This window comes from Uloborus diversus, chromosome 2 (genome assembly GCF_026930045.1).
Source record: "Uloborus diversus isolate 005 chromosome 2, Udiv.v.3.1, whole genome shotgun sequence".
In the NCBI taxonomy this organism is placed as follows: Eukaryota; Metazoa; Arthropoda; class Arachnida; order Araneae; family Uloboridae; genus Uloborus; species Uloborus diversus.
The window spans coordinates 81432290-81445520 of NC_072732.1; the positions used below are offsets into that span (position 1 = coordinate 81432290).

The 13231-nt window shown below is 33.7% G+C and overlaps 1 protein-coding gene across 3 annotated transcripts in view; it reads left to right on the forward strand.

Annotated features, from left to right (window-relative positions):
* Nucleotides 1–13231, forward strand: part of LOC129217135 (RNA-binding protein 4.1-like) — a 38850-nt gene that overhangs the window by 18498 nt on the left and 7121 nt on the right. For all 3 annotated transcript variants that reach the window (XM_054851396.1, XM_054851397.1, XM_054851395.1), the window contains 3 exons: nt 8773–8994; nt 11177–11329; nt 11899–11928. In XM_054851396.1, coding sequence (XP_054707371.1) covers nt 8773–8994; nt 11177–11329; nt 11899–11928 — 405 coding nt within the window. The remainder of the gene's footprint in view (nt 1–8772; nt 8995–11176; nt 11330–11898; nt 11929–13231) is intronic.

Genomic DNA, 13231 nt, shown 5'->3' on the forward strand with positions numbered 1-13231 from the left:
GATAAGGTATAGAAATGTCAGAAGGTGTTGGAATGGGAAGGTATGATTAAAACTAACTCTTGCCCAAACAACGTAATACATTTAGCAGAGTGAAATTAGAGTTTGTGAATCAGTATAATTGAAGACAAATAGCTCATTAAACATCAATTAATTTATTAAAAGATACAAACAAAGTATATGGCTTTAACAAAAGGTAAATAAGGATAAGTATACCATTATTGCAAATATCCCGTTGACCTAGACTAATAAGTAATTATCAATTGACCCGACTATCGTTCATGAGGAACGAAGTCTTCAATGGACAAACGTCATTCTACTTCAATTAAACATAAAAGGCTAACAGCCTAAGCTTGCTGAACAAACAGCAAATTGGCTTGCCTGACATGAGCCAACGCGTCTAGGCTGTGCAAGAAGTGAGAGAGAGATCAACTGATAACAGCTTCGCTTATATTCAGAATCTCATTAGCATATCTTCACTTCAGTGCTACCTGATCGTGATCTTCAGTGGCCAAGCCCGAAGCGTGTGCACGTGACGTCACTTGTTCTAGAAGGATCGACGTCAAAGTAGTCACGTCATGGGCAACGCCCACTACACGTGCCGTTCTCTATTCCAAGACTAGTTACGTCACGGATTCTAGCGTTCGTTAAGGAACAATGGTATGAAACATGCAAATATCTAAATGTTATCTAACATGATAAATAACGATAATAAACCTTCACTTAGATTGACATACTATGTCTATCAGAAGGCTCATCCAAAAATTATCTTTAGATAATTTTTGATTAAACTTCATCAGAGATTAAGTTTTCTGAGTTCACTTAGAAGTGAACTCAGAAAACAAATTAGTTGTAACTGGAGTTATTTTAACTGTTTAGAGTGAGTGCTGGAATGATATCAAAAACTAAATCCCTGTGAAGCCCCCAAAAAAGTCCTAATTCACTGAAGCTTCCTTTATCCTTCTTAATTTACTCCAATTTTTCCACAATCTTTTGCCATCACCTTAAGGGGGGATTAACTGAAATCGCCTCTAGTGAGACGAGAAATGCTGCAATTCTTCCCCCTCTACGTCAGTGGGGGTTCTCGTTCACAAACACCAAGCTGCCTCTCTTTTACGCAGATGGTTATGGGATTTATGCTAAATATGTGCACATATACTTGCAAAACTTTTGAGTACATTATGTGATAAAAAATTTTGATAAATGTGCTACATCAAGCTACCCAACAATCCAACACAGTGACAAATTTCGGTGGTCCAGAACCTAAAGTGACCCAACAATAGAACAAGTTTTGACGAGAGCAATGAACAAAAAAACAGAATTTCTCTTATAGGAGATTGGATTTCATATGGTAATTATCTGTCAGATCTGTTTAACATTCATTTTACTGTGGGTCATTCCATATAAAATCAACAAATGGGCCGTGCCGCACCATTTTTGATTTTGATGAAATTTGGTTGGTAATGTGTACCAACATCATGTACTCCAAAACAGCTTGTTTTATTTCTTGAAAAAAATTTTTCTCTGAGATATAGCCCTTTGTTTGTTCCACGGATGCGTAAAATTTGCCTTTTTTGACCTTTCTTCTGGGAGCTGTAGTGAATTTATTTATATTAGACAAAAGATCAAACACGGCTTATTGTAAAGCTAAAAGAATGCACTTTTGTTTGTGCATAATTAAAAACTATTTAAGTTAAACCTAACTAGAAAAATTTCAAGGTCAAAACGTGGTTAAAAAACTGCTGTTTTGGTTATATTAGGAATGAAAATAACAACAAAGGACTTTCAGTAACAGGCTAATTTTTTTTCTGTTGCACTTAGGTATACATACTAGAAGCAGAAGAAAAATTAAGCGACTACTGATAGTCCTTCATTATGAAAAAATTGCTTAAACTTGAGAAAAAATGAAAAATGTACTTTTTCACCCTTAAAAAAAGCCCGGTAGGTAAGGGGATAAAAATCTCAAAATGCTATAGCAAGAAGCCGTCACATAGCCCTTTAAAACAAAGCAAAAACTGTCTTGTTATTCCAAGGCGTAGAGGAGATATAAGCGTTTCAAAACTGAAACATTTAGGGGTTTTCTTTTTGCACAAGTTGGAATATTATGAGCATTAAATGAATCTCTTTGTGAAATTTGTTTATTTAAAAAAGAAAAAAAAAATTGCCCTCAGCTAGCAGACGACATTTTCCAATAAACTGCTACAGTAAAAAACTATAGAATTAGACACAAAACGTAATTGAAATAAATCAAATAACCACTTGATAAAATTTTACATCGCTAAGTTTTTACATTGTCCTTTAAAACAAAACAGAAACTATCCTTTTATTTCTTGGTGAAAATCAGATATAAGCTTTTAAAATAATACAAAACGAACGTCTGCATGCTATTTGATACAATGATAAAAAAAAAAAAGTGCTAGTTACCAAATGAAAGACATTTGAGGTAAATTTAACTGAAATATAGTGAAATAAAATTCTGTACAATAAATGACGTTCAGGTTTAAGTAAATATTCTTACACAATATAATTTTACACAAAAATTGCTTTTAGTTTTTACTTCGTGTTTACATTTTTGTGTCTAGCGTTTTACTGGATTTTTTTGTTGATAGTAACAGCCTTGAATTCTTCTAACAGATATGGCAAACGGACATGAAGAATCCCGAGGCTGACAGGAAAAAACTGCAAAGTTCTTGTTTGTGGGAAAGGAATTGCAAGTTCGAACCTTGCCTGCAATTGATGTTTAGTGTCTTCAATATTTTGCTTTGGACAAAATACAAATTCAATATTTTTGATATTTTTTGAGCAGTACTCAAACATATCAAGCGGATTTTTAATTTGGTTTTCTAATGTTCTTTGAAGACTAGCTTTTCTTCACAATCCTTTTAACAGTCCCACCAATACCGTCACATGGTCCCTTTCCATGGCATGTGGCGAAAAAATGCCGCTCAGCTTTCATTCCAAAATCCTGCTGGTTGTAACACAAGTTTATGAAATTTTTCTTGTTCTTGTGCTGGGCAGCTGACCCATCAGAAAAATAAATTATTCTCTTCAGATCCGGAAAGTATGCCTTTAAATTTTTCAATTACTAATTTCTGGAAAGCGTGAAAAGCTGCAGTACTATGTTCTAATGAGTCACTAATTACGCAAAAGCAACGGTTTTTCAACTCTTCATTTTCTTTTAAGTATAACATAAAGGGATGAACTGTTGTTTGGTTGCTTGACCAATGATATGCTTGTACTTCATCTTGTATAATGAAAGAAAAATTTTCAGAAAAGTCCCCCATTAATATATGCATTCTTTCTCTTGCAGATCTTTCTTCTTTAAGTTCATGAATTCTGTTTTTTTTTTTTTTTTTTTTTTTTTTTGCTATGAAATGATGAACTTCAAGTTTCTCTAACATTTCATGTAACTTCTTCAAATATTCTGCAAAAGGAAGAAGACTGGTTGACATTTCGCAGCAGTCGGTAGATACCCATTATAAAAAATTTATCTCTGTTTCAGCCTTTTCAAAATCTTTCTATCCTTCTTCATGTATTTCCCGCAGCTTATCAGTTCTTGCACATTCACTACACTTTGCAAGAATACAAGAATCTGTATCAGTATTGCAGACCATAAAAGTGAGGATATACTTGTAGTCCATGTCTGATTTCAAGGCCGAGAGCATTAGTTTTATGTTCTGGTGGATGATGCATACCATACAGAATGAGTTCCAGATGCTCCGGCTAGAATACAGAATTTAGGTCTCAGATCTGCAAATTTTGAAAACCCTATCTTTATAAGGGGATATTTTTCTTTGAAAGCTCTATCAAGTTCTTTAAGGTTGCATAAAATTAACCTTTTTTGGACATTAACTTTTTCTCCGTCAGGTTTTCTGACTGATATGCAGTCTCTTTGTCCGGCCAGAATTCTACTGTTCTCCTCATTTTTGTAAAATTGATGTACAGTTTTGATTGAGTCTTCATCAAGCTTATTCCTGGCTTTATTCTTTCGAATTTCTGGCAGAATACCGTCTTTTTGTACTAAATATTTGGATTGTCGAGCAAGGTACTGACTGACGTTAAATTCCCTCTGGATTTTATCAATGCTCCAACTACTGGGAACTAAACTTAAAATATTTACTTTTTCTTGTGTAGAAAATGCAACTTTCATTTTTTCTTTTAGCTTGTGAATTAGTTGTTCATACTCATTAGCTAAATTACAATGCAAGTTTTGTGAGAGATTCTCATTGTCCGCAGAAATGCTCAAATCAAAGGCTTTACTTAGTTTTTCAGCTGCAGATTTAGCTCTTTTACTAACTTTCTTCTTTAAAATTGAATCCCTTTTTTCAACTGAACGTTTCTGTGCATTTACTGGAGAAATGTTAAGGGCTATGCAAGCTTTGTTTACTTCTTTGACGAGAGCAGGTTTCTGTTCAAAAGTGCCTAAGCACGCATTTTCAATGTCACTATCTGTGTCTCGTTTAGAGGTTCTAATTTTGTCCAAACATCTTGAACATAACTCTTTTCCTGGAATTAATTTCAGATTAGAATTGCACATTGAAAGTTCAATTGATATTTGTCTTAGGGATTTCTAATAGGTTTTGAGTGAATATTGTAGGGGTCGGAGCAAGATTTTCCATAAAAGTATCTGTTCAAAAACTTTTCCCTATGAAAAGTACAAACATTCTCTATATCACCGCACTGATTGAAAATAATTTTCTATCTTCATCTGCGAATTCAAGTACTGAATGTAATTCTGAATGTTTAGGGTAATGTAATTTATGACATATCTCTTTTGTAAAGATTCCAATAGAACAAGAGTCCTCTATCATACAACTTAACCTTTGTAACAAAGGTTTCGTTCTAAGAGCGCTGCATTGTCAAATCAAATAAAAGACTTGAGAGAAAAAGCAGAAGCTGGGTTGTTTATGAGAAACTTACATTATCTGGAAATTTAATTCTATGTCGTTTGGAAAACTAATTCGTTATTTGCATTGCCACATTGCTAATTATCGTTGACTAAAATCCAAAATTTAAAAAAAAATGTTTACACTTTACAATAAAACCATTCGTGCTATAAATACCAAATAGAACATAATTTTAAGTGGTTATTAGATTTAATTTAAATCGGTTTTGTGACTAATTATATCGAAAAATTAACAAATTTCACAAAGCAGATTCATTTAATACTCATTATATTCCAACTTGTGCAAAAAAAAAAAAAAAAAAACCTAAATGTTTCAGTTTTGAAACGCTTATATCTCCTCTACGCCTTGGAATAACAAGACAGTTTTTGTTTTGTTTTAAAGGGCAATGTGACGGCTTCTTGCTATAGCATTTTGAGATTTTTATCCCCTTACCTACCGGGCTTTTTTGGAGGGTGAAAAAGTACATTTTTCATTTTTTCTCAAGTTTAAGCAATTTTTTCATAATGAAGGACTATCAGTAGTAGCTTAATTTTTCTTCTGCTTCTAGTATGTATACCTAAGTGCAACAGAAAAAAAAATTAGCCTGTTACTGAAAGTCCTTCGTTGTTACTTTCATGCCCAAAATAACCAAAACAGCAGTTTTTTAACCACGTTTTGACCTTGAAATTTTTCTAGTTAGGTTTAACTTAAATAGTTTTTCACTATGCATAAACAAAAGTTCATTCTTTTAGCTTTACAATAAGCTGTATTTGATCTTTCGACTAATATAAACAAATCCACCACAGCTCCCAGAAGAAAGGTCAAAAAAAGCAAATTTTACGCATCCGCGGAGCAAAGAAAGGGCTATATCTCAGGAAAATTTTTTTTTCAAGAAATAAAACAAACTGTTTTGGAGTACATGATGTTAGTACATATTACCAACCAAAGTTCATCAAAATCTGAAATGGTACGGCACGGAGGTTTCTGAAAATTTGTTGATTTTATATGGAATGACTCCTGTACCAAAATCCTGGTCGCAAAGAACAAACAAATGTCCTCTCAGAGGAAAGTCATCAGCAATCTTGTTAAATTTCTTCAGTGTTATTTCTAGAAAAAGTTTCCTGCAGTCTTATTTTGACCAGCGTATATCTCACTGAAAGCATACAGTTTTTTTTTTCGCAGTTCCTAGAGTGATGTTAATAAAATCCCTCAGCAAGTAGCGAATTTCATTCCAATACTTTTCTGCCTTGTCTCTACCCAGGTCGTGATTTGTGATTTCAAATCCCCCCCCCCCACAACCCTCCTAACTGACGAACCTGCCATTATCGTATTAATGCTAGATCAAAGGAGTTATTTTTTATTTCATTGCGATAAAAAAATCTTAATTCTGTGATCTTGCCATATATTCACATTGCATATTACTATTCCTTCATTCGCTTTTAGTGCAAAATCTGGAACTTGTACCCTTTCTGAATTAAACGAAAAATGTGACCCCTAAGTAGAATACTTTGTTGTACAAGGATTGATTTCCCTGCTACACTAATCGATTTCTCTACATACAAATATCGTAAAACCACAGCTAACTTAATTTTGAAAAAAATGCGACTTATGCCCTTTCTGAAATAATTTATTCAAATATGTGTAAGCTATTGTCATTTTTGATTTGTATGAGAAAAAGAAAGCACCAAAGAAATATCATCTGTATCATATTTCAACAGCCAAGCTTTCTGCTAATACAGTCGACTCCCGCTACAATGCGATCCGACTTGCGCGAAATGGCTATAACTCGATTTTTTCCGCCAGTAAGGAATTTCAGCCCAAACGCAAACTCCTCACCTGCAACACGAAAATTTTCAGAAGGGAATCGTAGTGTATAAGTATTGACTTTGTTACTGTCTACTTAAATTATTTTTTTTCATGAATGAACCTTCATCCCTTCAGCATCACCGAGAGCAGAAGTTCCCACACCGTACTAGTCTGAACATTGCTTATACAAATAACTGCTCCTCATTTTCCATTTATTTTTCCATTCTAAAAGCGAAAGTTGACGAAATATAATGACACCTAAGAGCAACGTTTTTATCTAAAGTTTGTGAAGATAAAAGAAAAAGAGAAAGCTTGAAAAGCTAAAGCTCAACTGAAAAATCGTCAAAGGTGGCACGACTCTTAGGTATGAGTGAATCTTCCATACATATAATTTAAAGTCAAGAAAAGGAAATCCGTAAAAGTTCACCGAGTAGTATCTTAGTAAAATGCAAAAATTTATGAAAATGGAAGATGCTCTGTTATTAAGTAAAGAAACCAGTAAGAGGGGTGTTGCCACAGAGGGAAACGTTATAAAATAACTAGTGACGCAATTGCATTTAAAAATATATTAGAATAACGGTTTGATTACACAGCATAAATCATCATACTTTTTTAAGTTACAAATATCATTACTTGATCTGCTGTACAGTACAACTAAAGTGCATTTGCTTTTCTTACTATATACTGTAAATACCATATACTGGTTCATTTTGTCTTTCTTTCCCATTGATCATTGATTTTGTGCATTGTAGCAGTATTTTATGTTGAATGAAACGTTTTTTAAAATACAAGTAAACATTCAGTTCTTTAGGTAAGAAACGGTAATGTGTAGTTAATAAATGGTTTTTAACAGTTTGAGGGGGTGTTTACAAGTATCTAAAATAATTGGGTACGTTTATGAAAGTTTTTACTCATACCTTTTCTCACAATGCGAAATTTCGACTTACGCGAGGTGTCTTGGAACGCATCCCTCGCGTAAGTCGGGACACGACTGTAGTTAGTTGAAATATATAAGTAAAGCATTTTCTTAAGCAAAACAATGTGCCATTATTTTTATCTTGTTAAGAATTAGAAATTTTATTCATTAGTTGAAAAAAATGTTTCATAAACATGGAACAGCTTTGTAGCTCTTTTTTCATAGTTACATTTGTAATCAGGACATTTTAGTTGAATCTTTCTTCTTTTTTTAGAACATTATTTTCCTTTTTTCTTCTTATTTTTTAAAGTATAATTTTCCTATTTTTAAAAATTTTTGCTCCTAATTTTCCTATTTTTTTTCAAAAATTGTCTGCGGAGCCTGCTTATTGTACTGATGCTTTTCTGGAGTAGTGTGGAATTCTTTCCTTGGGATCTAAAATATAACCCACAAAAAAAGTTAGCAACTCTAGAAACTGTTTGGTCGCCAATTTTGAAAACTGAATCGCTTCCTGGCGAGTGGCGACTGTAAATCTTGACCTTTACCTGGGTTCATATCTAGTTCAAATTGACATAAATCCAGATTTTCGTCCATATCCATGACCCTTAAGGTTGTGCCGTTTGGGGTTAAGCTCGAAAATTCTTTCGCATCCACTACACTTTCCAGACCTTGTATTATTCAATTTTTCCTTCTTCTTCTATTTGCCAAAAATGCTAAAACAATGGCAAAAAAATGTCAAAACATCCTTCTTTGCCTCCAGAAACGGTATTTCATGGCATTAGCAAGAAGTCCTAAAAACTGGAAATTAAATCGTGCAATATGTATAAATAACTGGTTTTCTTCAAAAGCGGACAGAACTTCTTCAGAAACAAAATTTAAACATTATTATGATATAAGAAAATAAACAGTGATTTGAGCATGCTATTGTTACTTTAACTTGTATGTGCTGAAGGAAAATATTGGTCAATTTGCGATATTTTTGAAAGTATAATAATTTCCAACTCTTTGTAGGCCATGGTAAAAATTTGTTTTTGTAGTATTTTTTTATTCTTTGGAGAAATATTTGTGCCATAAACTTTCCTAAAAAAATTATTTCTTAATTTTTTTAGTGCATGTGTAATATTAAACTTATATTGTGAGAATTCATTGAAATATTAATTTTTACAGTCGTGGTGGCTATGGCTTCAGAGGTGGCTTTGGAGGCCCACGAGGTGGTGGCGGCTATTCTAATGGCTATGGCAGATTTAACGGTGGATCTCCATACGGTGGCAGAGGTGGCAGTGACTTTTATTCTGATCGAGGGTATGGTGGCATGGGTGCTAGGATGCGTCCTTATCCTTCACCATATGATAGACCATCAATGGCACCCATGAGGGATGACTATTACAGGTAAGTGCTGTAGATCTTCTGAAATTTTTTGTGAAAAATGTCAAGCAGTATTTTTTTACCTATTTAAGTTTTATTTTTTGGTATAGTTCTCTTAAAGTTTAGTAACCCTTCATGAAGATTTATAATACATTTTAAACAAAGGTGTAAGATGCTGAAGTCTAAAGCACCACCTAAATTCTTTTTTTATAACAACAAAAAGTTGCCATTAATAGGGGCAGTGCATCTTCAGAAACATAAATATATAATTGTGCTATAAGCATACTTAATTTCACTTTTAATCTTAAATTATATCTGTGATGTAACTTGAGTATAAAGGGTGTTCTTATTTAACCTGCAAGACCTCTATTTTCACAACCCCTTCAAATTGCAAAAATGTTCAAAATCAGATGCCAAGTTTCGATATTAGAGGTTTAAAGTAAAAAGAAAAAGTCATAATATACGAAATTTTAGACTGGCCCTAGGTCCCCTAACATATTTCGGGAAATAATACTAATGCAAAAGACAACATTTGTGCAACCAAAACTCAAGGAGCTATTAGAGAATCGTAGTTTTCTGGCTTGATAATAATTCTGAATTGATTTTCATTGTGTTTAAGTCTGAGCTTCTGAACCTTTCCGGCTGAATGCCCCTCTGAACACTGACATGAGGTCCTCCCCCCCCCCACCATATGTGGTTAATACAAGTAGTACAATCAAAAATTGAAGCTGATTTGGATAACTAAACCTAGTTAAGAAAAAAATCTAGATAATTTAACATTACTACCCAAAACTTTAATTTTGAACATTTAAAATCTAAAAAGCAAATTCATAAACACCTTTTTTTTTTGTTGAGATAATTTAAAATATAGGTGAGCTTTGTGTGACCATCGGTGACTTTCATAACATTAATGAGAAGGCCAGCATAGATATTTAATATTTACATGTGACCACACAATTGAGTAAATTATTGTCTGCTTTACTTTTTTTTAAGGAACCACTGTATCCTATAAATAAGTCTAATTAATAAGGTGAAAGCCGCCTGCCTTGTCTAGTGGTCCAGAGAAGACTGGCTGCAAGAGGAAGGTCTGGGTTCGAATCCCGGCTCGGGCATGGACGTACTTTTTCTCTCCTGTCCTTGTCCTTTCTTTGTGTGAATGTATTATTGTGCTGTGAATGGTTGCCTACCCTATAAACGGTTCTATGGCATGTGTGTACTGTAGAAGTCGAACTTCGCACCAAATTATAATACAGTTGGAAAAGTGAAGCAGCACATCCAAATTGCCAGCTTAGCTCGCACAGGGCAACAACATAAGATGAAATTTAAGCATAAACTCTTCGTTGAGTTTTGGCCAGGGTTTGCTGATATATAACAGACTATATATACAGTCAACTCCCGCTACAATGCGATCTGACTTATGCGAAATGGCTATAACTCGATTTTTTCGAGTAAAGAATTTTAAGCCTAACGCGAATTCCTCACCCGCAATGTGAAAATTTTTGGCGGGGAATCATGGTGTGTAAGTATTGGCTTTGTTATTAGCTACTATAATTTTTTTTTTGTGAATAGACCTTCATCCCTTTAGCATCACTGAGAACGGAAGTTCCCACATCATACTAATCTGAAAATTGCTTATACAAATAACTGCTCCTTATTTTCCAGTTATTTTTTTCATTCTAAGTGAGAAAGTTGATGAAATATAATGACACCTAAGAGCGCTGTTTCATCTAAAGTTTTGTGAAGATAGAAAAAAAAGGAAGTTTTTGACGATTAAAGTTAAGCTAAAGCTTCTCGGTGCTAAAGCTTCTTAAAAAGCTGAATCTCAACTAAACAATGCGTCGAAGGTTGCACGACAATTAGGTATGAGTGAATCTTCCATACATTCAATTAAAAGTCAAGAAAAGGAAATCTGTAAAAGTTCACCAAGTAATCTCTTAGTAAAATACAAAAATTTATGAAAATGGAAGCCTGCTCTAATATTGCGAATTAGAGAAACCAGGAAGACCAGGACCATTCACTCCTATGGAACTATGGAATCCATAGGATCAACCCTATGGATTCACAACTATGGATCTTCATCACTTTTCTCGACTTTTTGTTTTATGGAGTTAATAGATTTGGCAAGTGAAGCATCCAAATAACCTTTTTTCGTATATGTCTTCTTTCAAATATAGCTTTTAAGTGAATTTTAATCTTGTTTTATCAGATCACCATATGCCTCTGCTCTTCGAGATCCCTACAGACCAAGCCCCCCTCCCTCTAGAGATCTGTATGAAAGACGAGTGGCCAGCTATCCTACTGCTAATGATTATCTCTATTCTAGACGGTCACCAACACCCCAGGTTTCAGCATCCAGCAGGTGAGTCTGAAGGTGAAAGAAATGTAAGAGGGAAGAAAAATGAACCCAAAATAAATTCTCTCCGTAATCTTACCATTTTAATAAATTTTGACCGATTTAATTAGATCCTCTGTAGTGTGTTCGATTAGTGAATCTTGTAAAAAAAATTTTAAAAGAAATTAAAGAGAACAGTGGTGAATTTGCCTTGTCTTAATTGCAAGGGTCCTCCAGGACCATGGAGCCCCTAAGGAAATACAAAAATATATATTATAATTGTTTTGTATTGTTTTGTGGTATTCAAAGAGGCCCCTCCAAATGCATGGCGATGAACTTGCAAATCTGCCACAGGTCGTAGAACACAATCATTGTGGAAATCAATAAACATGATCCATGTTTTTGTTCTTCAGTCATTTATTCTAATGCTTGAGACGGAACAATCATTGCTGACCCGGAATGCTTTTGAAAGATCCTTTCTAACACCGCCTTTCTATTCTTCCCTTCTTTCGAACTCTTTCTAAAATATCCAATTAACATTATTAAAACACACCTATATCTAACTTAACCAATAATTCTGCTTTTTGTCTTCCTAGGCCTTACTGGTATGATTCAGTTGGAGACTCGTGAGTATTTTTCTGATTTAGGCCTAAATATTATAGTATTGTCTGCTGCTGCAGAATATTTTACTTAAACTGTGTTGCATAGATCATCAGATTTGTTTAGTTTTCCCCAAAAATGACTTTAATTTTTAAGAAATAACAGTAATTGTTAACTGTTCAAAAAATATTAGATGAAAATGTTAGCATAAGTTTTCCAATGCATTCTCTCCCGAAATATTTTTTTGAGGCTGACATTTTATGAACATTTAAATGCTTTCTTTAGTGCTGTAAGAGTAAGTAAAGGGCTATATAGTGAGTTCTTACTAGGCAATTTCCCAAAACTGTTAGTTTCCTAAAAACAGTTTCAGGTGTTCTTTATCTTAAAAAGAGATTCCTGTGCTCTTCCCGGGCAGTTTTTCAAAATTTAAATCTTTAAAAGGCATAATTTTGTGCTGTGTTTGGTGATGTTAGAGAAAGAGGTAGAAATTTCGGAGATCTTCGCCAAAAATATTTGAACCTTAAAAACTCTCTTTGAAGATCTAATGGTAAAGGGATCTACTTCTAAAAAATTCTGAATCTGGAGCCTTAAAAACACAAATTTAGACTATCTTTGAACTTACGGAAAAACTTTCAAAAAAGTTTTCTGAATAAAACTGAAATCTAAAGTATTAAACTTTTTTTACACTATCATTGGGGAACTTAAAAAGAAGGGATTCAGGGCTCTCTTTCATGAGTTTTCAAAATTAATGTCTCAAAAACACGAGTTGAGTTTGTTTTCAGTTGGGGATTTTTTTAAATTAAAACATTAAAAGCCAAATTTTAATGGCTGGGGGAAGTAGTAGTGAAGATTTTTTAAAGAAAAATGTGAACTTTAAGGTAGATAATCCGGATGGTGAGAGAGAAAGGTGGCTAACAGTTTTCTACGTGAGGTCCTCTTAGTCCTTAGTTACACCAATGGCTTCCACATAAAGAACTAAAAGCAAAATAATATTCTGAAATATTACATTGAAGTAGCCCCTTAGGAAAAGGCTGCTGAGGACCCAACAAGCAGCAAATCAAGTTATTGAACTTGACTGCACAGATCTGAATAATAAATTCATACATAGTTTTTTTTTTTTCCAGCTATATAGAAATAATTATGTTTTGAAGAATGTTTTGATGTTTGAATGAGATTTTTGGTGACTAATCATCACTTGCCTATTATTAGCTGAGGCATTTTTCTTGTCAGAAAAATGCCTCATTTATCAGATGAATTTTTCTTCTGACCTGCTCCCTGTTCCTCTATGTGATCTCCGCATTATTTGTAATAGATCTTGAGCGATGTCCT